Below are 26,197 nucleotides of genomic sequence, written 5' to 3' on the forward strand. Positions count from 1 at the left end.
CCGGCCACCCTCTTCCGGGCTCCGCTAGCTGCGCGCGCATTCTCCTCCCCCCGCTTCTTTTGTGGTCCGGCCCATTGCGAGGGTGACAGGAAACCCTGTGCAGGGAGCGCCGCCATCTTGGACCTGCCCGAGGAAGATCCTGAGGGAGCCGCGGGAGCAGTCGCCGCTGCCACCGCTACTACCGCCAGCGCGTCTGCACCTCCTCGGCCAGCCCGCTACCTGCCGGGGCCTCGGCCGACCGCCCCCGCCCTTTTCCCGCTGCGCCCGCACTCCTCTTCCTCGTCCTGACGCCCCCCTCCCGCCCGGAAAGCTGCCCAGCCACCAGCAACCCCCCAGGTAAGCCGGGCCCTCCGCAGTGTCAGTCCGGCCGAGGCCTCCTCGCCCGGCTCTCCGGGGGCTGGGGCGCGGACGACGGCGAGCTGGGCGGCGGGCGGGTGGCGCCACAGGGCAGGCCCGGCCAGGCCGCGGCGAGCCCCGGGTCGGCTGTGGGCGCCGCGGCGCCCGGCCTGACGGGACTCCCGTGCGGGGGCGGGGGTGTCCCCGCGCTGCGTCCGCCCAGCCGAGAGCTCTGCGGGGCGTGCGGGGAAGGGTGTGTTCGTGTCGCCTGCTCCGCCTGCTCGGCCGGACTGGGCAGACACGCACCTCCCGCAGGCCCCTCTCCTCGCTGCCGTTCTGGCGGCTGCAGACCACCCCCGCGGTATTTGGCCACGCGAGGCGCGCCTCCTCGCAGCCCACGAGCCCAGACGTGGCACTCCCCGTCCCGCAGGCCGCGTCTGCCCGGAGTACAAAAGGCGGCACCTCGCAGCCTCGCCGGCATCTTGGAGGAGCTCCGGTGTCCTTGTCGCTGTGGGCAGACGGTGGACTTGGGCTGGGGAAAGGGTCTGTGCTGGCGAGGTTCTGGTTTGCGTGAGGCCCTACGAGGCCTGTGACATCCCCTAAGGCGTCGAGCTTAGGTAGCACGTAGAAGCAGGGAAGAAGACAAAAAGTTTTTTGGCATTTCTAGAATTTAGGGAAAGAAGGCAAAACAAGCGTTTGATGGTTTTTTCTACTGTGAGCCAGGCGCAGATTTAGCTGTCCTCACACCGGTTTTTCTTGCTTCGCGTAGCCCTTGGGGATAAGTAAACTTATCTCCATTTTACAAGTGAGGAAACTGAGGCTTGAAGTTGTGATGGGCCTGGCTACTGATGGTACCGACATACTGGCTTCTCCCCACACTTGCCTGGTGTTTCTCTACTACACTCAAGTTAGGCTGGTGTTACAGTAGCGTGACCATTTAAAATGTACCTACGGCTTGATTCTTTTCCTGTGTTTGCATGGGATGACGACTGACGACTCCTTTATAACTGAAAGTCTGTAGTGTCAGCTGCCCCACTGCCCAGTCCTCCTCCGCACAACCCCGGAGGAGAGACGGCAAGATTTTCATTTTATATTGGAAGAAGAAACGGGGGTTCCCAGAAGGCAAGTGCTTTTCTGCTGGTCCCACACAAGTGTCAGAGCCCACTTGAACCCTTGTAAAGTTTACTGTCACAATTGTCTTTTATTTAGATGTGGTTATTGAAGACAGACTTGACCTTGCAGTAATCCAGCTCCCCCTCCCTCTTCCCTCAGCACTTTACTAAATTTTTCCTCAGAGTTCTGCTTGGGTCCTTTTATTCGTTCATGCCTTGAGGCATGTAGTGGTTAGAGTTTTGGAGGGTTCCTACTCCAATACTGCCACTTTCTAGTTGAGTGACCTTAAGCAAGTTACTTAGCCTCTCAGAGTCGGTGACCTTATCTATACAGGGAATAATTGTACCTACCTTTTAGAATTGTTTTCAGGATTAAATGGGATTAAAACACCCTTAACACGTTGCTTAGCATATAGTTAAGTGCCTCATTGTCTGTAACAGTGCCAGGCATATAGTGGATGTTTAATATTTGTTGAATAGAGAGAGGAGCATGGCTTCAGAGAGTTGTACAGTTAGACCTGGGCTTTATTAATCTTTTTCCCTTTGGTAGTGTATGACTGCGGATATATCAACTCTCTGAGTTGGTTTCCTTACCTGTAAAGTGAGTTTCTACGATTAGAGATTGTTTATAAAGTAGCTGGCATATATCAGGCACTCAGTAAATGTCAGTTATTGTCAAGATGTAAGACTCCTTTAGATTCTAATAACCTAAAAATTCCTTGAAATTAAAGCTACATTTTAAAAAGTTTTTGCTTTTTGTATTTCATGTTAAACTTTATTGTGGCATACTTCAACCGTGCAACAGAATTTGGAGTGTTCTTAAAACTAATCTTTATCAGTATTAAATATCTTTGCGTAATCTTAGTAAGATTTTGTACTATTAGAGTAAGCTTTTGGTTAAGGCAAGTATGTTCAGATAGGACTACTGAGAGGTGTTTGTTTCTTTCTCTCTTTTAAAGCTTGAAACATTTTTGTGTGGTTAAAAATGCCAGGCATGGTTGGAGACAGCAGTGTACAAATAGAGGTATCAAAGATACTGTACTTTTAAAAAAATTTTATGTTCTAAATAGTTTTAAACATATACAAAATATATGTGGTATAATGAGCCTTCACATACTCATCAGCCAGTGTCAGCAGTGATCAGTCTTGTTTATCTATATACACCTATACCCTCTCCACCAAATTATTTTAAAGCAAATTTCAGACATGATATTTCATCAGTAAAATTTTTGCTATTATTAATCCTTTTAATTCTTGGAGTAAGTACAGGGTTTTGGTGTTTTGTTTTTTTCCTTTAAGTATTTTCATTCTATGAACAGAGGTGAAGTATTGGAGTACTTCTTCATAGCATACTATCATAACTGGGAAATTTTGTGTTTTTTTGGACACAGGAAGGAATCCATTTCTTTTTTTATATTATTATGTAAAAATGTGACATTAAATGTCTTGTCAAAAGTGAGTTTTTTAAAGGGGGTGTCAGAAATGGTTGGGTCTTTTCAGAGGTTGCATTACTGCTGAGGAAAGGAAATTGACCACTCATTTGATTAGATTATATTATTAGAATAACTACCCAAGTTTTGTGTCCACTTGACTGACAAATCAAGTAGCAATCCACATTAGAGAGCTTGTAAGCAAATCAAACTGTTTCTGTTTTTAAGTTTCATGAAGACAGGAACAATGTTTTGTTTTGTTTTGTTTTGTTTTTTGATCATTACTATATTGTCAAAGCCTAGCCCAAGGCTTTGTGCTTAGTAAATGCTCAACAAATATTTTTGTATTGGAATCACAGAAGCAGTCTATCTTGATTGTGGTGTTTATAACAAAATGTCTTGTATGTAACAAAAACAAAACCAAGCTTACTAATTTTAACAATGAAGATCAGATTTTAAATCACCTGGAATATTTTGTGGGTTGTTTTTGTCTTGTGTTGTCTTGAATAAGTTACGTAAAAATTACATGGTAACATCATATATGCTAAGAAGTAGAGTAAAACAGCTGTAAAACAGTTGTGAAAGGATTAGTCAGACATAGTGCATAAATTAACACAGTAAAAAGCCAAGCTATTGAAAAAAGAAAAAAAATACTGTCAATTATTGGAGTGTTTTTTAAGGCTGATCATATGATTGACTTCCTATGATGTTCCCCATATTATTGTAAATGTGGAAGTAATGTTGGAAGTATTATGAATGGGAATTTTGGGGGTTTTTTTTATTCTTTTTTTTTGATATTTATTTATTGTAGAGAGAGAGAGAGCGCCCACACACGCAAGCTGGGGGATGGCCAGAGGGAGAGGGAGAGAGAATCCTCAAGCAGATTCCCTATTGAGCGTGGAGCCCCACTTGGGGCTCCATCCCAGGACCCTGAGATCATGACCTGAGCCGAAATCCAGAGTCAACTACTTAACCGACTGAGCCACCCAGGCGCTGCTTGTTTTTGTTTTGTATTAGAATTATATATAAAAATGCTTTAAAGATATTTCAGAGTTCTTTATTTTCTACTTTGAATACTGTAGAAAATTAGCAGTGAATATAGTATATGCTTATACTGTTAGTGCAGGGTTATATAAAGAAAGTCAATAATTTTTTCCTATCCTTTTTCTGCTCTCAGTCCATGTATTCATTTTTCACAATTTGGTGTGTTTCCTTCCATATTATCTGTATACAGGATTGGGAGAGAGAGCGTGTATATGCGTGTATGTATTTAAAAATGGGAGAAGCTATTGCATAAAATTCTGTCAGCTTTTTGTCACTTAAAATCATGCATATATTTTCAGGTTAATACATCTGTATCTAAAGGGTTTTAAACTAGATGCATATTATTTCATAATACAGATGTACTTTATTCAGTCATTTCCCTGTTGATAGTATAGATCAATTGTTTTCCAGTTTTGGTTTTTTGTTTTTTTGTGGGTTTTTTTTTTTTTCTGTAAAAATGCTGTATTAGATGCACTTGGACCTGTAACGTTACGGATTAAAGATTTTGTATCTTTGGGCTACTTCTTGGTCAAAGGGTGATTTGGATTATCTTTAAGATTTTAAAATATATTGTTTACTTCTCAAAGATGTAGCAGTTCAGATTCCCATAAGCAGAGTGTATGAAAGTTCCTTAACCTTCACCTCTATCTGCACATTTCAAATGCAGTCATTTATATGTCTGTATAATTTTATTTGGAGAGGTGTCTGATTAACTATATGGAGACCATGCGATTTTATTTTTGGGGCAAAAATGATTCGTGTTTAATGTGCATTTAGTAACCACGTAGAGCTCTGTGTATGGGCCTGGAAATAGGTCCATCATTTTAAGTGAAAAACACACTGCAGAGTTTTATGTAGTAGCACACCCCATTTTTAAATATATTCCTTACCTTAATGGTGATGTGTTTCTTGTGCTTAAGAGTTACTGTTAATGTCGAAAAATCCTTTGTTAAAGCAATATTAGGTATAGTTAATATTTAAAGGGGTAATGCAACAATCATCCGTGTTCAGTGTGCATTTAGTAATCATTTCTCTTGACAGGAAATTTAGAGCTATGTTTTACATGCACTGATAGTAAAACTATGACCCTAAATATTTAGTGTAATTATTCTCCATTTTTCTTTGACTTTGATTTTTTTATTTTATTTTATCAGTCCACGTGTGTGTGTGTGTGTGTATCACTCTACATATATATGCCTTTAATAAGCTACCTTAGAGAAAATCATGTTCTTTAGAATCAGGGTTCAAGACCAGCTCTGCCATTTACTATTTTGTAACACAGGCCAAATTAGCAAATTTCTCCAAACTTCAATTTCTTCAGTTTTTTGGGCTTTTAAAAAGATTTATTTATTTATTTATTTATTTATTTATTTATTTAAGAGAGCACAAGAGTGAGAGAGCACAAGCAGAGGGAGTAGGAGAGGGAGAAGCAGGCTTCCACTGAGCAGGGAGTCCGATGTGGGGTTTGATTCCAGGATCCTGGGATCATGACCTGAGCCGAAGGCAAACGCTTCAGCGACTGAGCCACGCAGGTACCCCTATTTCTTCAGTTTTTACATGGACATAATGATAATAACTCCGCAAGGTTGTGAGAATTAAGTAAGAATTTTATGTAGGGAAAAGTAGTGCTGATCATGATACGGTTTACTCTCAAATGTTACCTTCAAAAACTTTTTTTTTGAATTAGTGTTATCATTTATCCATATCTATAAATCCTGAATACAGTACATTCTCTGAATATAATTTTTTAATACTACCTAGAGTATTAAATTAGAACCACGTGAGTGAACTGAGAAAGATTTGTGTCCCTAAGTACCACTAAAGGGTTTCATGGTACATCTCGTAACTGTGGAGGAGGCTGAATGGTGTAGTGGGTAAGAGGGGATTCTCTGCAGTTAAAACAGTCTTAGGTTCAGTATAGACTTGACCACTTAGCTGTGTGACCTGGGCATGTTACTTACCTGTTGAGTCTTCATCTGTAAAATGAGGATTATAGTCACTGTTTTATAAGGCTGTAGTAGTAAAAATTAATTGAGATTGCATGTAAAATGTTTAGCACATTGCCTGGAGTATATTAAGTGCCCAGTAAATGGGAACTGTAACAATTGTTTGTTAGTTTACAGGTTGTTGTTCATCTGTATTTAATGATGCTTATTGTCTGAAAGTAGTACTCTTAAGGAAATCAGAGGCAATGAAGGAGGTCTTATCTGCCTGTGAACTTTATTCTCATGCTTTTGTAACACATGGAGAACACATTTTAATCACATCAGTAGCTGTGCACAAGTTTTACAGAATATTACCAAGGTTTTTTAATTAGTGGAGATGGTAGTGTTAGAATGGACTCGTGTTTTCAGAGTGAACTAGACCACCAGTTTTTACTCTCATTCCCCCTTTTTTAACTTTTGAGTAAAGCAAAAGCATCCTTAAGTAATAGGGGGAAAAGTTTTTCCCGTACATTCCTCACCTTAACAGTGGTATGTTTCATTCATGTTCAAGAAATGACGTTGAGAAATCCTTTTCTAGAACAATATTAAGCATGGTTAATATTTAAAAGGGCCCACTTAAATGTTTTACTGCAAATACATAATTTTGAGTGAATGTTACCAATAAACTTTGGGAGTATATTTAAACCTAGCTACTATCTAAGCTTATAATAAGAGAGGGAGGACCTGTTGTGTTAATGGCTACAGTGCTAGATACTTTCTGCCTTCACTATCTACTGAAATTAAGTTTGAATAGCTTTCCTTTTTTTTAATTTAAAGATTTTATTAGAGAGCACGAGCAGGGGGGAGGGGAGTGGGACTCAATCCCAGGACCCTGAGATCGTGACCCAAGCCAAAAGCAGCTGCTTAACTTAAGACTGAGCCACCCAGGCATCCCAGTAGCTTTTAAGGTTCGTTTTTAAAAGAAACTTGAACCAGAAAATTGTGTGGTGAGGTGAAGACTGGTTTTTATTCTGAAAAAGTGATCATTCTCTTTTATTTGGGAATAGTTTATGCTAATTAATGCTTGGTAATTTAAAAAAGTTTTAAAATTAGTCGTCTTGCAGATATTTAATGAATGCCGTGTGATAATTTGCAATACACAAATTAATACAACTGGAATTGGCTTTTAATTTCATGATTAGCTTTTAGAGCATTTCAAGGAGAAGTTAGGATTGTTGAGGCCTTGGTTTTATTTTTTTAATTAATTTTTTAAATTAATTTTTAAAGATTTTATTTGAGAGCGAGATAGAGCGAGCCCAAGTATGGGGGAGGCTCAAAGGGAGAGGGAGAAGTAGGTTCCTCACTGAGCAGAGAGCCTGATGGCGGGCTCCATCCTAGGACCCTGGGATCAGTACCTGAGCCAAAGCAAAGGCTTAACCAACTGAGCCACCCAGGCACCCCGAGGCCTTGGTTTTAACATCATAAAATGGAAGGAAGCAAAGTGTATATAGCTGCAACTTTCAGTAAGAGAGAAAGGAAGGTGAAGAGCATGGAAGAAGCAGTAATTTCAAGGTGACTAAATGATTACTTTTCCCCAAGTTTGGGAAAAGAAGAGTTTAAAAAAGGAGTTAAAAATTAATTACAGGGTTCTGGGAAGAATGCAGGTGAAGAATTTAATAACTTTTAAATATTTTTGTGAAAGATAATTCTGTTCCTTGTGTTTGGGATCTGGTTCAGAGATTTGGTGAATAATTCACACCAATTTTAGCTTCAGGAGCAAGTTCATTCTTAAAAGTTTTGAGTCCCCAGTGTCTGGAAAAAGGGAAACAAATTATGATGATGTTCAGAATCAGTTAACTAGAAAAATTCCCTTCCTGAGCGAACTGGTTAGGGGAGTTTTCAGTGATGTTGAAGACTGATTATGAAAGTGCTACAACATGTGAAGCTGGAATGGGTAGCAGGGCATCCACTTTTGTTAAATGTAATCCTGTGTGAAGTGATGTAATTAACAATTTTCTCTTCCCTGGTAACAACAATCCACTTACTTTAAATACATACGTTTTCTACAGGTTAAATCTTATTATACAATAATTTTGTCAGTTTTAGTAAATGAATTTCTGCAGTCATACTACATTTGGCTTGTATAATCTGACAATTGCCCATAACAGTAAAAATTATATTTTAAAAATTGGAAACCAAATTTTTAAAAATGGGGCCAAATCTTTGTGTGTGCATGCATACGTGTGCACGTGCATGATTTTTATCTTTCCTTAAGCTGAAAACTGGTTTGAGAATAAATGTTAATGGAAGTTATTGCCATTATTAGAATTTACCTCTTGTTTCCCTAGCACCTAGCGCAGTGTCTGACACATTCAAGGCATTCATTTGAATAAATTGGAGAGGTTTTTATTTTAAGTTATTAAAAGCAGAAAGAAATTAGCATTATTTAGCTTAAGTATACCTGAAGGCAGAGAATAGGCTGTGATCTTTCTAAATGTCTTCTAATACATAAACTTGCAGATTTTACAACCATAAGTAGTATTTTATGCCATTATTTCAGCTTTTAGAGCGCTATTATATAGTTAAGCATTTGTTACATGTTGATCTTCAAATCCTGAATTAGGTTGAACCATATGAAATTGCAAATAATTGACTTTTTAAAAAAAGTCTGTAAGAACAACAGTTTCATGTGGTTTTATCTAATTCTGGCAGTAATTTGGTTTGGAAATAGTTGGATTGGTCTTTTGGATGCTATGCTAACCATGATTTAAAGTAGAGTAAAAAAAGTTATTTTTTATAACTTTTATAAGTTTTATGTGTTTATAAGTTAGTGGTTACTTATTATAACATTCTCTTGTAAAATCTGAGTTCTGAATGAGTTGGCCATCAGTAATTCACTTGATCAGTTGACATGGGTGGGGACTTCAAAGGGGGAAGACTGTTTATAATGAAGTTTAACTCACATTTATAAAGATTTCCTTGTTTGAAATTTTCCACAGTAACTTTTCTTACTGGATATTCCCTAAAGTGAAATAATGGAATTGTCTGATATAATGGTCAGTTTGGAAAATGCAATTTTACTCTGGCTTATTGTAGCCAACATTTTGTTTATAATAAGTATGCTGTATTTTATATATCTTTAAAGGCTAGCAATGATCACCTGGATAACTTGTGTATATCCTTCTGAAGTAACACAGTTTTCTTTGTTTTTAGTGCCACCATGGCAACTGCACCATACAACTACTCTTACATCTTTAAATATATTATTATTGGTAAGTTTATTTAACTTATGCTCTTGTTCTACAAAGAAACTTAATATACAAAATATTTATATACTAATATTTAACATACCATTCCAGAAGAAGTGAGTGGTTTTTTTTTTTGTTTTTTGGGTTTTTTTACTGCAAAATTAAAGCCTCTTTAATTTATTTTTGTGATAACGATGTATGTTTTGCACTGTAGCCCTGGATACTTCTGTAGTACAATGGTGGGTACCTTTTGAAGTGGTATTGATTGTTCTTCAGGGCTACCTGAAAGCTTGTTAATCCTGGAAATGGTACTAATTTCCTAGGAGCACTGATAACATTCCAGAAATACCATGAAAGCCCATGGAGCCCCCTGGATTCCAAAAATTGATAGAGAACATTGTTGATTCAGAGTAATTATGTGATATACATAAAATATAATATTGGTGGTTCTTCTGTTAAGTTTCAATATGTTGCTCAAACTAAAAGACAGGGTTGTTTACCCAGGTATAGTTGTAAGAACTCAGTTGAAAGTACACATACTTTTCACTTAAGTCTTCATATTAGAACAGTTTGGTGTAATGGTGGGCTCAATACTTCCTTCACGAAGGGTTAAATTGCTGTAGTATAGTTAGGACATCTGTTACGGTTTTCATATAATGCACATGCTTTTCTTTTGTGGAATTCTGTAAGAAATACAAGGAATATAAGAAGAGATGGGATCTAGTCAGTCAGACTACCAAAACTTACTATTTTTGCTTGTTATATGCTGTCCTGTTTGTTATTCCCAGAAGTCTTTTGCTTTTATGAATGGATTAAGGGGGAAAAAATACAAAACTGTGAAACAGTTCAAAGTTAAAAAGTGCTCCTTTTACAACAGTTTCTCTGTTGAAAAGCACTTCCCAGCTGATAGTTATTTACTAACATAATTAATAATTTAATTCTATCACTGCTAAAGGTTGGGAATAGTCAATTTATAGATCACAGTGAAAAGTGACCTGTAGGGTTTTTCAGACTCATCTTTTCAAGTGTCCCAGAAATTTGTGATGTAATATGGTAGGGGGTATAGCAATCATTGCATATAATTATGAGTATAAAATTGAGAAATGTAATTGCCACTTGAAACTTTTTTTTTTTTTTAAACAGGGGACATGGGAGTAGGAAAATCTTGCTTACTTCATCAATTTACAGAAAAAAAATGTAAGTTCAATATATAAGGTAAAAAAATAAAATAAATTTATATTCACTTTCCTGTCTTTTAAAAAGTGTCATTTTCATTGTCCTCTCTGCATTTAAATACAACTTTTCCATATATATATATATACTTTCATCTTTAGGGAGGGAATTTTTTTTAAATAGGTGCATATAAAATGAAATACACCTGCATGTATAGAGTGTTAATTTATATACCATATATAATTTGAGTTACTTGTTTAGGTTTTTTTGGTGGTAGAAAATTTTTAAAAATGTATATTACAATGTCAAATTTAAATAATCTTTTCTCTGACTCTCCATTTTAGAAATTTGCTGCTTGTATCATTTGTTAACTAAATAATAATAGATTAGAAATATTTAAATGAAATTCTTTCTATATCCAGGACTGGTTGATTGATATTTGAAGTATAACTCTGTCTTGGGTGGTAGGGGAGGAGGCCTGTTATTTTATGTAACTAATAGGCTAAATACAGTTGAAATTATTTTTATGGCTTTTTTTCTTGCTTAATGTAAATTTTATGAAATCTCTAGCAGTCTGTGTGTACTTGTACCAGAGAATAGTGGGTTTAGGTTTTCGATGGCCTAATTATAAGGAAGAACTAATAAACTTGTCTTTTGGATTGGAAATATATAACTTGCCAATATGTAATTGTAGATATATATTATATGTGTTTTTCTTTGAGATATTGGTAGTATTTTGCAGGATAAAAACTTGACAACTCCTAGAGTCTTAAAACCATTGATTGTTTTGTTATATGTAATAATTGTCAGAAGTCTAAATAGCAAAAGGTTGGTGTTATGAAGAACTTAATAAAAATCTTTATTTTTAATTAGCAGATTATCCAGGGGTCAGCAAACAATAGCCCGTGGGTCAAATCCAGAAATTGCCTGTTTTTGTAAATAAAGTTTTATTAAAACAGAACCATGTTCATTTTACTTATTGTCTTTGGCTGCTTTTGTGCTTCAACAGCAGAGTTGAGTAGTTGTGGCAGACATTTTGGCCTACAAAACTTAAATATTTATTATTTGATCCTTTACAGAAGTGTGCTGACCCCTGTTTTAGTGCAGTCAAATTTCTTTGACTTCTGTGTTTTTGCTAATTTTTTTTCAGTGCTAGCTTAGTCCACTTACAGCCTACAAGCATTAATATGTTAATTAATTACCCAGTGGATTTTTTTCCCTGCTGGTCTTAATCTGAAGCTTTCTGGAAGTTAGAATATTATATTTCTTTTTTCTCTAACAGTTATGGCTGATTGTCCTCACACAATTGGTGTTGAATTTGGTACAAGAATAATTGAAGTTAGTGGCCAAAAAATCAAACTGCAGATTTGGGATACAGCGGGACAGGAGAGGTTTAGGGCTGTTACACGAAGCTACTACAGAGGAGCTGCAGGAGCGCTTATGGTGTATGATATCACTAGGTAAGAGATTAATACTTTTTCAGACTTCATACTTGAAAAAAGAAATCTCCTTTAGGCAGTGTGGCTTGTGTTTGTTTTTTTTTTAATTGACTTAGACATTCTTTAGTTTGTGATTGTGTGATTATAAATGAGCTTATTTGGATCTTACGGTTATTTCTCTACATTGTTGTATAAGACTTGATGTAACATGTTGATTTCCTTTTCTGAAAGTGGATATGACTGAAGAAAAACTTTAGGAGATGCTGGTGGAGCTAATAGAAGAATACTATTCTGAAAAGCAGCATCAGTTCAATTATTTGAGGTGAAATAATATTTTATACCAAACTTTGTTCTTTTCACTTCAGTAGAAAGCAAGTCTTGAGGAGTTACTCTGTTCAGTCTCTGGTGTTAAAGTTGACACCTTTTCAAAATAAGGTCAGGGAAGGAATTAAGTAGTTTTGTTAATCCAACATGGTAGATTATAAAAAGTTCTTAAGCTTGCATCTGAAGGTGTTTGTGAGGTATTTAATTGTTCATTTACTTAAATTCTTTTTTGTTCTAAAATGAAATGGTTTACAGTACTTCATGAAGCAAAATTAAATTTATTTCAACTTCGCTATTTCTGGAAACTGAAAGCACTTGATAGAAAGTAACAAAACTGGGCCATAAATATTTGGCTTCAGAAAACATGGAAGATTGCGCCACTTTATTAAACTGTGCTAAGCTAGAAAATGAACTGGATCACCTTTCGTATTAATGCAGAGTGCCAGTTTAAAGCAGTGTGACTCTTGTCTTACTTTTTTGGGGGGAGGTAGGGATGGGTGAGTGACACCAAATGGACTTTCAAGCATATTTCCTTTTGAGAAATGCTTTATACTGTTTCCTCTTGAAGAGTCACAATACAGTGCACATTAACGTATTAGCACCCTGAGAAGTTCTGCATTAAAGAAATTCTTTTTAAAGATTTTATTTATTTGACAGAGACAGGGTGAGAGAGGGAACACAGGCAGGGGGAGTGGGAGAGGGAGAAGCAGGCCTCCCGCTGAGCAGGGAGCCCGGTGCGGGGCTCAATCCCGGGACCTTGGGATCATGACCTGAGCCGAAGGCAGACGCTTACCAGACTGAGCCACCCAGGCACCCGCATTAAAGAAATTCTTACACGTAGCTTAGTTTGGTGTTTCCTGAGCTTATTTTATTGAGGAACACACTTTGGGAAATGTGGACTTGGAATAAAGACAGTGGCTGATTATAATTACAGTGGTTGAAGTTTATTGAGTTCCGGAATTGGGTAATCTCATGGCAGAAGAGAGCAAAATAGCCTTAATGCTCTTCTATGTAGCGGGGCAACTGGTAACATGATAAGTAAATGGTTTTGTGGGAAGAATATTAAAGACCTGGCCTTCTCTGCAGGACATCCTAATGAGGGATGCATTCCTGAAGACTTTGCATAATTAAAAAGTCCATTATTAATAAATTTAAATGTGGTGATGTGTACTTAGAGTCTATCAATCTAAAGTGTTGTTTTGCTTTGTGTGAGTGTGCTTGTGTTCCCCTCCCCCACCATGTTTACTGATACTGTAATTGACATATAACATTGTGTAAGTTTAAGGTCTACAGGGTGATGATTTGATACATTTATATGGTTTGCTTTTAAACATAACCTTTTAGGCACAGGAAATACTTTTGGTAAAAAAAAAGTTGTGTCTATTTGAGTCATCAAAAGTACTTGTGCTGGAAACACCCCAAATGTCCATTAGATAGATAAACAAATGGGTGTATTCATACAATGAAATACAATTCGACTATTAAAAGGAAAGAAATTCTGATACATGCTATACAGTGGATGAATGTTGAAAACATTTTGCTAAGTGAAAGAAGCCAGACATAAAAGGCCAATGTTGTGTGATTCCATTTATATGAAATATCCAGAATAGGCCAGTTCATAGAGACAGAAAGTGGATTGCCAGGGTGTGGAGAGAGAGTGCTAATGGGTACAGCGTTTCTTTTGGGGTTGATAATGTTCTAGAATTAGATACTGGTGATCACTGCACAACTTTGGGATATATATTAAAAAACCACAACATTGTACACTTTAAAAGGATGAGCTTTATGGTAAGTTCATTATATCACAATAAAATTATTATTGAAAAAAAGTACGTCAGGCTTTAGACAGGTGCTTTGTTGATATTTTGTAGTGACATGTTGCATCCATGACACTGATTTTTTCCTTTTTTTTTTCTATTATTCCTTGACATTTTGCAAACTTGAAAGTTCTGCTTTAATAATACCTTTATTCTTGGCATTAACTGTAATTGTTACCAGATACGTCCTTAAATTGACAGCATAGTTGATCATGGCAGTTTGTTTGGCTTTATCAGTTGTTTGATATGTCATTTAACATCCTTGGCAAAGTTAGGGATTTTTTTTTTTTTTTAGCACTATTACCACTAATTAATGAATATTGGGATGCTGCTATAGTTATAGGTTTGAAATTATGAATTTTAAATTAGTAACAATTACCAGAATTATTAGCAGAGGTTATAGGCACATCTAAATAATAACAGTTTACATGATCTTGATACTTAAAAAGGATGTGTAGATTTTTCTGTTTACCAAAGTGGTGGCAGTTTGTAATTCACTCTTGCTGCCAGCTTTGACATTTTAAAATTTATCAAAATTGGTATTAATATTTTTGGATTTGTGCTATTTAAGTTTTTGTAAACAAAGTAGGATAAATCTATTGTGTAAAGGCAAGGTATGCCAGGAACTACAAATATTGAACAATAAAGTGATACGGCTTATGCTTTTTAAAAATATTTGACCATTAGAAGATTTTACTTAGAAAATTTAAAAACATTGGGGAAATGTTGCTTTTATTTATTTGACCTTTTTTTTTTTTTTTTTTACAGTTAGGTGGTGATTTGTATGTAACATAATTTAGCACAGTAAGAGAGAACCTTACAACTTCTTTTCAGTTTCCACTGGGAAAGGATTAAGTGTTTGGAATATCCAACTTTATATGGGTACTGGCAGCTGGAGTTCATGGAATATATTCACAAGGCTAAATTTGAAACACTTTTGAGGACACTATGTGCGTAGAGTGTTCAAGGCCCGGCTCTGAAATTCATTTAAATCTTTGTGAGCTTCTCTTTTCTCACCTGTTAAATGAATAAGATGGATTAATGTTCTGTGAATGTATATAAATCAAACATTTTTAACTTTCAAAATTTTATTTGACCCCTTTGGTGAAGTCTGATAAATATTAATATTCTACCTACTACACATAATATTGTAAATTATTTGGATTTGCTTGCCTTCTTTGGGCCTGTTTGGCTAGTGCAAATGAGCCTATGAGTTTCTAAACTCTTGCTTGGAGAAAGTGGACAAATAGGGCAGTCTGAATTGCAAAATGATTTAGCTACTGGTAAATAAGAATACAAAGTTAGAATAAACTCACTCTGATGTCTGGGGGCTTGAATTTCCAGTGAAATACATTAAGTGCCATTTTAAAGCCAGTTTTTATGTTGTCATAGTTAACTTTCTCTTGAAAGAAAGGTGACTTATATCAGTCTGTAGTACTGTGACCATCTTGGTTTCTAATTTGAAACAGATGCAAACATGTTTGCCATTGAACATATCATTTGTTTGACATTTTGGTATTATTTCTCCCATTTTGTGATTGAAAATATAGATGATTTAACAGTAATCTTAGCTTTTACTTCAGATTAGAAATTCTGAGTTCAGAATTGTTTCCATTAATTTTCTGTGTTGTTCCTTGCTTGCTTATTGGTCTGTTTATGAATGTGCCTTTAAATGTAAACAATTTACTTCTATATGTAATTAGCAAAGTTGTTGGATATTGACTTATTTATTTAAAAATAGTAGGTTTGGCTAGATTTCTGGAAAGTATGTTCACATTACACAATTTTTGATGAAAGGGAATATTATTTATTTGAGATTTCTTTTTTAAAAAATTGAAATGGCAATTGTATGTGGTAGTCACAAATGTAAACTTTAATTTTTGCAGAAGAAGTACATATAATCACTTAAGCAGCTGGTTGACAGATGCAAGGAATCTCACCAATCCAAATACTGTAAGTTGAATAACATCTGTTACACAGAAAATTTAAGATGTATGCTAACCCCAAAAGGAGTCGTTTGCTAGTAGGGTTTTTGTATATGGGTACTAAGAATGAGAGAGTCTTTATTTTTAAATTAATTGAAGAGAAGTTAACATTTTTTTTTGAATACTAATTACCCTAGGTTTTACATCTTATACTTGGTTTTTGTTCATGTTTGTGGTTAAAAAAAAAAATGAAAGTTATGGATGGGGTGGTGATTTCATGTCAGATGGAGACGGTGAACTCTGAAACAATCACTTTAAAAAGGGATCTGCATTTGTTTTGTAAAATGTTGAAAGAATTCAACATTGGAAGAATGTTGGATTGGAACATTGGAAGAAACTGGGCAAAGTATAAGGGGATCTCTATTATTTCTTAACAACTGCTTGTGTATCTACAATTATCTCAGTAAAATTAGGGTTAAAAATAGAGTTCTGCATTTAAAAATTAGTTTAATTAAATATTTTTTCTTTTTACAAAAACATCTCTATACTTTAATAAATTAAAAAAAATTTAAAAAGTAGCCATTATTGTGCTATATTTTCAAATTGCAAATTTAAAAAAATTTTCTTTTTAAAATGAAAATAAAAATTAGCTTTTTCACCAGACTGAGAAGATATTTATTGAGATTTTATTTATTTATTTATTTAAAGATTTTATTTATTCGAGAGAGAGAGAATGAGAGATAGCACGAGAGGGAAGAGGGTCAGAGGGAGAAGCAGACTCCCTGCTGAGCAGGGAGCCCAATGTGGGACTCGATCCCGGGACTCCAGGATCATGACCTGAGCCAAAGGCAGTCGTTTAACCAACTGAGCCACCCAGGCGCCCTGTTTATTGAGATTTTAAAGGCCACCTCCCATGCCAGACTCTGCAGTATCCAAAGATAAATGTGGCCCTTGGCCCACAAAATGTTAATGGTCTAGTAAGGAGATAGCTGTGTGTATACAAATAACTATGCTGAAAAGCCGAGAGAGATATAAGTTAGAGCAACTGGTATGTGCACTGCGGGAAGTGCCCAGGATAAGCCATGCCATCTGGAGAAACCAGCTTTACAGAGAAAGGTATGTTTGAGCTGGGACTGTAGGATGAGTAAGGTTTTAGTAAATGCTAGAGGGGGCATTCCAGAAACAAGCGAGGAAAGGTACTGAGCTGTGACTGACTCTGAGCTTCTTCAGAGCAAGGCCTGTGTCTCATTTAGCTTTGTACTTAACCATCTATCAGAGGTCTGATTCAATAAATAGGTAGTAATCAGTGGTAAGATTGGCTTTTATCAGGGAACAGCAATAAATTATACTCAAAGTTAACATGATTTGCCTTTTTTTTTTAAGATTTATTCATTTTAGAGCATGAGCAGGGGTGCGGGGAGAGGGAGAGAGAATCATTCCTCAAGCAGGCTCCCTGCTGAGTGCGGAGCCTGACTCAGGGCTTGATCCCATGACCCCGAGATCATGACCTGAGCCGAAATCCAGATTGAGCCACCCAGGTGCCCCATCGTGATTTGCCACTTAAGCTAGGGACTGTGCCTGGAACTTTCATATCCATAATGATCTTAAACCTACTGTAGGTATACGTGCAAACCTATAGTTGAATGTTCATAGTAGTTTTATTTACAATAGCCAAAAATTGGAAACAATCTAAATGGTCATCAGGAGGTGAATGGTTAAACAATCTGGTACATTTATACTATAAAATACTCCTCAGCTATACAAAGAAATGAACTATTGATACGGCAATTTAGATGGATCTTGGGGGCATTACCTGAGTGAAAAAAGTTAATCTCAAAAAATTACATACTGTATATATGTATCCATTTATAAAATATTCTCAAAAACAGAATTGTGGAGGAGAACAGATGCATTGTTGCCAGGGGTTAGCAAATGGGGGTGAAGGGTATGAGTGGTGTGCATAGGCTGTAAAGAGAGCAGCACAAAGCAGTTCCTTTCTAGTGATGGAACCATTCTGTATCCTGATTGTGGTGACACAGATCTATACCTGCAGTGAAATTGCATAGAACTGTATGCACACACAGGTGTGTACAACTGGTGAAATCTGAGTAAGGACATAGATTGCACCAAAGTCACTTCCCTGGTTTTGAGTCTGTAAGATGCTGCTATTGAGGATGGTTGGTGAAGGGTATATAGACATTCTACTCTTGTAAGCTTCTGTGGTTCTATAGTTATTTCAAGAAAAATATTAAGCAAACAAAACTCATTGTAGAAGGTGCTTAGAGGAGTTTAATGACAAATGAGCCATGTCTTTCCTGCCTCATTTATGCTGCTTCAAATTTTACCACATCTTCAGAAGAAAGTGTTAGGGAGGAAGAATTTTACCTTTCAAGATTCTTAGGGCTTGTCTAAGAAATAAATTGATCGAATTGTTACAAGTTTCTAGAGATTGAGTCCACCCCCTCTTCCTGGTACTGAGAGGGAAACACCCTTAACGAAAATGGAGATTTTTCTTATAAATGTAAATGTCTCTTAAAGGATAACTTTTGGGTTTTCAGAGCTTCACCTGTGTCTGCTGTTTCTTAAAAATAAACCAGCTTAAAATAAATATTTCAAAGAGGACTATCTTGGGATGGCAAAATTTTCCTCCCCTACAGAAGAAAATCTCTTAAGGTCCAGCTCAAATGTTATGTTTTCTATGATGCCTTCAATTTCTATGCAGAAATTACATACTTTCCCATTTCGTTGGTGGTATATTTTATACCTCGGTCTGGTTAGCATGCCACTTTTATGTGTCCTTTCAGGATGATGGGAAGCACAGCTGGGAAATTCTTAAGGAATTGGGAGAGGAGGCAGTGTTTCCATTCAGCAAATGTTTAAAATTTTTTTTAAAATTATCTTTTAAAAACCGCTTTATTGAGATATAATTAACATAATCTACCCATTTAAAGTGTGCAGTTCAATGTTAACTTTTTAGAAATTTATTATTGAAGTATAGTTGACATACAAGATGTTTCGAGTACCTGTCTTACAATGGCCCTGTGCTAGGCCATCGTGACTTTACCAGCCGTGATTTAAAAAAACAAAATTGATTTCCTTAAGTGTTCTTACCTTATTCTTTAAAAGACTAGTGGACTTCATGTGAAAATATCTTTCCCTCCTCATTGGGCCCTTGTCCACACTGGGAGAATGCTCACATTTGTTATACTGCTTAATCTTGTTCAAGGTTTACATTCAGATTACAATGGTTCTTCAGTTCATTGGACATCATTTTTAAGAAACAGGAGAGTCAGGGGCTGCAGTTTCACATGAGAAAAAGTTAACAGTGGAAATCACTTTTGGTTGAAACCATCCATTCCTAAGGTATCTGCATCTGGATTACCACATCTGTTTGGAAGGGAAAGGAGGGGGGATCACCAGTTGGTATCAGATAAGCTTATATATATAGACAGAGACAGTTTATCCATAAATCCCCACCCCCCAGCCCCCAGAAACCACCATAAAGATCAAAAAGCTCTATTTCCCTAAGGCTGCAAACTTTTTTCTTAGAACTTTGTAGAGCTGCCTTTAACTTTGGCCTAACTTCACTTACATAAATGATTCCAAAGTGGGTGTAGGTGTGTGTGATATTTTGCCTTGGATTTGAACTCGCTTGCATATGTGTACCCCCACCCCCTCCTCCCACCAACACTGTTCCCCATGGAACACAGACATTTGTTTCCAGTTGCTACAAACTTAGGGCTGCCTCGGGCTAGCGTAGAGTAAGACAATATTTGAAGGTCACAGTTTGGGTTTTTTCCCTTGGTTCTAATGTCCTTCTACCAGTGGCTCACTGAGTGACCTTTGACAAGTCTCTTCGCCTTATTTGAGCACTAGTTTCCTTACCAATATCCTGAAGGAGTTGAACTAGTAGTTTAACTACTTGAGGGTCCCAGAGACTCTCAGAAATCTGATGAAAACCATGAGCCTTCTCTTGGCAATGAAATGTTCTTGTTTACAGCATTCTGTGCTTAATTTCAGTGTATTCACAGATCCCCTGGAGCTTGTGCATTGACCCTCAGTAATCTTACTCAGATAAATCATAACCTTTGGCCCAGACCAGGTGTTCCTCATGGGCTATATTGTTTTATAATGGCTTGCAAGCCTTTAAGAATGGATTTTACATTTTTAAAAGGTTATTTAAAAAAAAGAAGTATATGCAAAGAAACCATTTGGGCTCCAGAGACCTGAAATACATACTCTTTGCACTATACAGAAAGTTTGTTAGCCCATGGCCTAGATAATTGCTGACCTCCCTCCTAATAGTACTGACTTAATGATTCTCATATCTGTCTGCTGGATGATTGCTGGTACTTGGTTTCCTTTTTAGGCCCACATGTTTTTTTCTGTCAAAATTTTTGGATTTCAGAATTTTCATGGTTGATTTTAAATGGTTGCTTTTGTTTTAAGATGTCTTTCTTTTGGTTACAAATTAGGTAATAATTCTCATAGGAAATAAAGCAGATTTGGAGGCACAGAGAGATGTTACATATGAAGAAGCCAAACAGTTTGCTGAAGAAAATGGTGGGTTTAAGACTTTTAATGGCTTTTTTGGGGTCACACATAGAAAAGGTGGGATTTTGATACTGCAGATTATTTGACACTTTTCTTTTAATGCCAGCTGCTTAAATCTCAAGAATGAGGAAATGTGTTTCTATTTGACATTCATGTTGGGGGTAGTGCAAGTATTTAATGACAAATATAAAGACTCCCCCATCTCAAACTAACATACTGTTTCATAAAATACTATGGTAGGAGGACTGATAGCTGACGGGAAACTCTTATTCATATGTTATCGAAGAAAATGCCCTTGTGAGTTAATTTGAAATGTCTTAATCATAGTCTGAATTTTAATTTTTAGGCTTATTGTTCCTTGAAGCAAGTGCGAAAACGTAAGTATTGCTAAAATTCATCATTTTCAGTTACATTCAGACTTCTCAAAGTAGAACCATACATGTGAGAAATGTATAATGTATTTGCATACATATAATAATATGTATATGTGTAATGTTTATTGTGGGAAGAACAGTAAACAGGCATCCCTTTGCTTCCTGTTTCACATTTCAAAGGTAATTTTTTTTGTTACTGCACCTAAAAGATTGTACTTTGATTATGCCCCCTGGTAACCCAGGTTAATAAATGAAATTGTGTTAGCATTTCAAAAGTGTTTGACTTTCCCAATTGAGGTTGAGTTTGGTATCTTGGACTCAAGCTTGGGTAATCTGTTCGTTTAATACTTCTGATAAAAAAGCATGGCTTAAGGAAACAATGTCTAAGAATAATCAGAAGCATAATTAATGTTTTTTAATCGTTATTCCATGTCCATTATTGAACCCCCCCAGGACTCCCATTAGAGTTCTTCATTTATTAAGCCAGATATTCCTTGCTGTGGTGAGAAGCTAGCCCCCCCTTTTTTTTAGCTTCATCCATAGTACTAAGAGAACTGAAGTGAGAACATGGTCGAGCACGAATATGTCACCATCACATGAAAAAAAAGTATAGTTGATGATTGGCTAATCGGATCGTACAAATCCTGGAATCTCACTTCTGTTTAGAATATCTTCTTCTTAAGTGAAGATAGGCCATTTTTGTAATATCTTCACTTTCATTATATATTAATATATAACATTTTAATGAATAGAGCACATCCAGTTATCCAAATAGGGTTTGTAGAAACAGCTGTTACTACCGTGTTTATATGCTTTCCACAGAGAATGTTTCCCCAAGTTGTTCTCTTAGTTCAGTCATTACTGGTAATCACTTACTAGATGACAGTGGCTAAGTTGAAAGCATCATGGCAATTGACTAAAAGTTAGCAAAAGGTCAGTGTGTAATGTCTTATCTTTTGTAGAAAGCTGTGATTCTCCAATAAAGTTGTCATTTGCCTCTTAGGGGAGAGAACGTAGAAGATGCTTTCCTTGAGGCTGCCAAGAAAATCTATCAGAACATTCAGGATGGAAGCCTGGATCTGAATGCTGCCGAGTCTGGTGTACAACACAAACCTTCAGCTCCACAGGGAGGCCGGCTAACCAGCGAACCCCAACCCCAGAGAGAAGGCTGTGGCTGCTAGTGACCTCTTTGCCGTAGCTCCCATTTGACCTTTCACCTCTGTCTGTTGGAAGCAGTACTTTTTACTGCCTCATTGTCTTCTGTACATCTTACTGGGTTTAATTAAAAAAAAAAAAAAAAGAAAAAACAACTCTGTTGTAAAAACAGTTTAACAAAATACTAAACTGCTAAACAACTAGATGTAATCAGGTTATCAAAAGGCAAGTAGAGTAATAAATCTCTCCTGCATGGTAAATCTAGACTTTTTTTTCCCCTTGATTGTCCTCGTGATAGGTATGTCACCAGTACATGATTTAAACTGAGCACTGATGCTGGACTTAAATGATTTTTATCCTTCCCTCTTTTTGGCAAGGCTTTGTCTTACTGTATGGTTTAATTTGAGGATATCTTAAGCCTTTCTCCCCATCTTTAACTGTTCAAGTATGTCTGTTGTAACCAATAAGTTTATTGCTGTGAAATGACTTCTGATAGAGAATGGGTTCTGTAACTGCTTTTGTTTTGTTTTCGTTGGATAAATTTCCTGTTGTGTGGGTGGCATTTTTCTTGTGGAGGTTTCCTTCTGTCCTAGCCTTGCACAGGGAAAATATCCACTTTTCTGTTGTGCTTAATTAATAGCTTTATCTTTCTTTTTTTTACACCATTTTATCCTTTTCTCTTTAGCAGAAAGTAAATATGTATAAAATTTGAAGGAACCGAACTAACAATACATTCTGTGTATATTATTTTAATGAAGAAAATAAATTGATTACTGGCATTGGAACAGTATAAAATACCAGTTTGTACAGTATGACCTATATGTGACCATGTTACTCCCTTGCATTTCACACAAGGAAATAGACACAACTGCAGTTCACAAGTAATACTGGCTCCAGCCTCTGGTGCTGGCAGTGTTTGGGGACATTATGCTGGAAAGAGCTCCTAGCGTGAGAGGATTGACACTAGCAGATGCTGTTCCATCTTTGCACTGTGGCTTCTTACCTGCTGATTTTCTTAACTGTTCTTGTGCAATCGACAATGTGCTAACCTGCTTTTCTCTTTGTAAACATTTTTGCATTACAGGCTGCATTTCTTGCCTTACTGTATAGAAAAAGAAAAAAGGCTGGGTTTATTATTGCACATTTTAAGCTTTTATACCTTTATCTTCTCGGAATGGTGAGATTGTGTACCGGACAGTCAGAACCGCAGGTCTGCTGTTAAGGGATTTTAAATTGTGCATTTTTAACACTACAGTGAAGTAATGTAAGATATCCCATGTGTTTGTAGTATGAGGGGCTATTTTATGTCATGTTGGCATAAGTTGTTTTGTAAAAGGGAAAGTGTTTCTGAGGTGTTTCAGTGTTTGTGCTGATACAAAGTAAGTTACTACTTTGCACTAGGTGGTTTGGCCACTGAAAGAATACTGTATTGCAAGGGAAACAATCTCTTTAGACAACAGACTTATGTTTTACCAAGTTCTTCATTTCTTTTGATTGATTTCTGATTGAGTTCCTGGTTAAGATGGAGAACTGAGGTTATTTGAAGTAGGATAGGTAAACCTTAGTATGTTCTATAAAATCACTCAGCTCAACTGCTGTGTTTAAAATACACATTTTAAATCCCTCTTTACAGACACTAAAGTAAAAATAAAAAATACGGCTTTCTGGGTTGTAAACGTGGTAGTACTGGAGTATTGTATAGTCAATGTTAAATAAAAGCCAAAACTGGAATGTGCAGAAAATAGGATTTGGTTAATTTGTGGACTCATCTTTATTTTTGTCTTTAACTTTTTTAAAAAGAAGATTCTTGGAGTAGATTGGTATATTCTGTTAAAGACTTTCAGTGACCCATTTTGCTTACCCTGTTGCTTCACAAGGGACTCACCCAGGGACCATGACCTGCTGGTGTGTGTATATATTTACAAAAAACCAACCACCCATTGGGATATAAGGTAGCAATCACAGACTAAAAACTGCGGCTTGTTTAGGTGCAATACCCCGATTCCCAAAGTTAGTTACAGTGGGTCTTAATTGTTTTTGTGACAGGATTTATTCAGACTGCTGTACTCTTCATTTGATGTAACGAAATGCTATTAATCTAAATATTTGTAAATAAAGTACCTGTATCTAGATTAAATTAAAATGGTTTGCATTATTTTCTGAACTACAATAGGATTTCATATTTTCTTCAGGCAAACAATTATTTGGCAGAAGTTGTCAGTTTTTATTGGAGAATTGTCCTTATTGTATAAAGAGAAGTCTACGTATATAGCATATACCTCCACATCACTCAGTAATTGACTTAGTTTTGTCCTTGTGTTTGGATCACACTTGCAGTGTTTTCAGTAGACCTTTTTCAGTGTGAGATCAGCACACTTGGTGCCTGATAATGTTCTCCCTTGACTGTACTTGGGGCCAAATTCTGTTGTTTGCATGTGTAATCCCCTGTAATAAACTTGGGTGCTCAAAAATAGCAAGTTGTCATATTGTAACATACCTGTGCCAGACACTGGGCAAGTACACTTTGGAGAGAATGTGAAGTTCTTTTATTAATCTTTAATCCATGAGAGTTTACTACTACTTGTGGGGCCACCTGCTTCTCTGGGTTACTTGTTAACCTTGCACCTCTGAGGAGGCCCTCTTGATTAGTAAATTGGTGCTCAGTACTCTTTATGGGTTAGATATTCCAGTGCAATGTTCAAGTGTTTTTCATGGATAATAAAGTGTTTGATGCAGTAACCTTGATTAAAAAAATTTTTTTTGGTGGTGATGTTCACATAATACTAGAGGTAGTAAAAGTTTCTTCGGAAAGATGTCTTTTTTGGAACCAGGTGTTTGGCTTCACATATTAGTTACCTCCCCTAATTCCAGACTATAGTTTTGTTTTGTTTTTTTAGAGAACTTTTTTGCTCACATATCCGTTGTTTCAGGTGTTACCTTTCTGTATAGATGTCTGGTTCAAGTCACTCCCCCTTACACCGAATGATTACCTTCCATTCCTGTCCACGGGAATAGAGAGGGTTCATGTGGCAGTTTAGAAAGAAGATATTTTACCCTCAGTCAGCATAGGGACAGAATGGGTGGGAAAAAGTGTCCCTGAGTGATTTCAGTAATTGTGCAGAGGCCTGACTTTTCAGCATTTTGCTAAGGCCTGTGAAAATGAAAGGAGAATGTGAAGTACAAAAGATACACAACAAACCAATTTTTATTTTGGAAGTAGATGTTTTCTAGAATTTGCTGTGTTCTACCACTTCCATTGCCTTTACTGTAATTCTGTTTATCCCATACCTTAATTAATGGTCCAGGTCTGGCCAAACAACTTCTTGGGAATGCAAACGTCCGTGGGTGGAGAGGGATGACTGCACTGCACCATTCTTTATGGTTATGGTTCAGAAGCTATCTACAGGCCTAGAGAACAGGCCTTGGGAGTATTTTAAAACCTAATCTAGAACATGTAGTTTCATACTTCCTCTTACCCATGAGAAGTCTATTGCCACATGGTCTTTTGTGACAGTAGTTGCTATTCTTGTTTTTAGAGAAATAATGTATTTGTAGATCATGGAGCGGAGCCATTAATTACAGTAGCTCAAAGATTTAAAAGTCGAACACAATTTGAATTTACCACCGGGTCAGATTCTGCTAATTTTCCACCAAAGAATATTTTTGGTTGAGGAAAAGCACCTCAAGTGTAGTAGTTTTTATAAAAGCTATTTCCATGTGGTATAGGTTCATTGACAGGTACAACATACTTCAATCTCCAGGCCAAAGATGGAGAGCCATTTGGAATTGCCGTTTTCTTGGAACGAAGGTAAATGTTTGATGGCTTTACTGTAGATCTATGAAATGTAAAGTCAGATGACAGACTATTTTATCTTTTATTTTCATATGAAAATAGAGATTTTAAATAAAATTCAAAAATAAAATTTGACACTATAAATGAAGGGCTTGAGTACATTTTTTTTTCTTTGTAGCTATAGATTTTACCAATTTATAGCCTCAAATTTGCAATTACAATCACTGGTTTTATGGCAACACATTTCAAAAGTAAAAAAACAACCCTCCCAGCCATCCAGGTTTAAACTGTATACAACTCTTCCCATATGTACATGTGATTTACAGAAACCCCGGCATTCAGCACAGTGAGCTGAGCTACAGCGGAGGTGCAGCATTGGAGTTCACCGCATCTGGAGCGAAACTGAGTGGCCTTCCAGTCCTGCAGGGAGGTAGTAGAGAAGGGGTTTCCTCAGAGATTTCCTCATCTGGCTGAGCAGTTCTTTTCCTGCAGGAACACAAAGAGGATGCATTCTTGCAACAGTAAAAACAAGCGTTCAGTGAACAGAA

General features: G+C 36.8%; 2 protein-coding genes across 5 annotated transcripts in view; one reads left to right on the forward strand and one right to left on the reverse strand.

The window, feature by feature from the left end:
- Positions 1-73: 73 nt before the first annotated feature.
- On the forward strand, positions 74-23,993 carry RAB14 (RAB14, member RAS oncogene family). The gene is made up of 8 exons (XM_027616753.1): positions 74-336; positions 9,061-9,119; positions 10,239-10,292; positions 11,551-11,728; positions 15,735-15,801; positions 20,249-20,336; positions 20,674-20,704; positions 21,705-23,993. Exons 2-8 carry the CDS (start codon positions 9,068-9,070, stop codon positions 21,880-21,882), a joined length of 648 nt encoding a protein of 215 aa, XP_027472554.1. The 5' UTR covers positions 74-336; positions 9,061-9,067; the 3' UTR covers positions 21,883-23,993.
- The window catches only part of CNTRL (centriolin), an 87,696-nt gene continuing 83,876 nt past the window's right edge, over positions 22,378-26,197 (reverse strand). For all 4 annotated transcript variants that reach the window (XR_003523860.2, XR_003523859.2, XR_003523861.1 and 1 more), the window contains one exon: positions 22,378-26,135. Coding sequence is in view for 1 of the 4 variants with exons in the window: in XM_027616751.2 (XP_027472552.1) it covers positions 26,112-26,135 (24 nt within the window). In the remaining 3 variants the exon portion in view is untranslated. The remainder of the gene's footprint in view (positions 26,136-26,197) is intronic.

The sequence above is a fragment of the Zalophus californianus genome, chromosome 13, assembly GCF_009762305.2.
Source record: "Zalophus californianus isolate mZalCal1 chromosome 13, mZalCal1.pri.v2, whole genome shotgun sequence".
NCBI classification, from domain to species: domain Eukaryota; kingdom Metazoa; phylum Chordata; class Mammalia; order Carnivora; family Otariidae; genus Zalophus; species Zalophus californianus.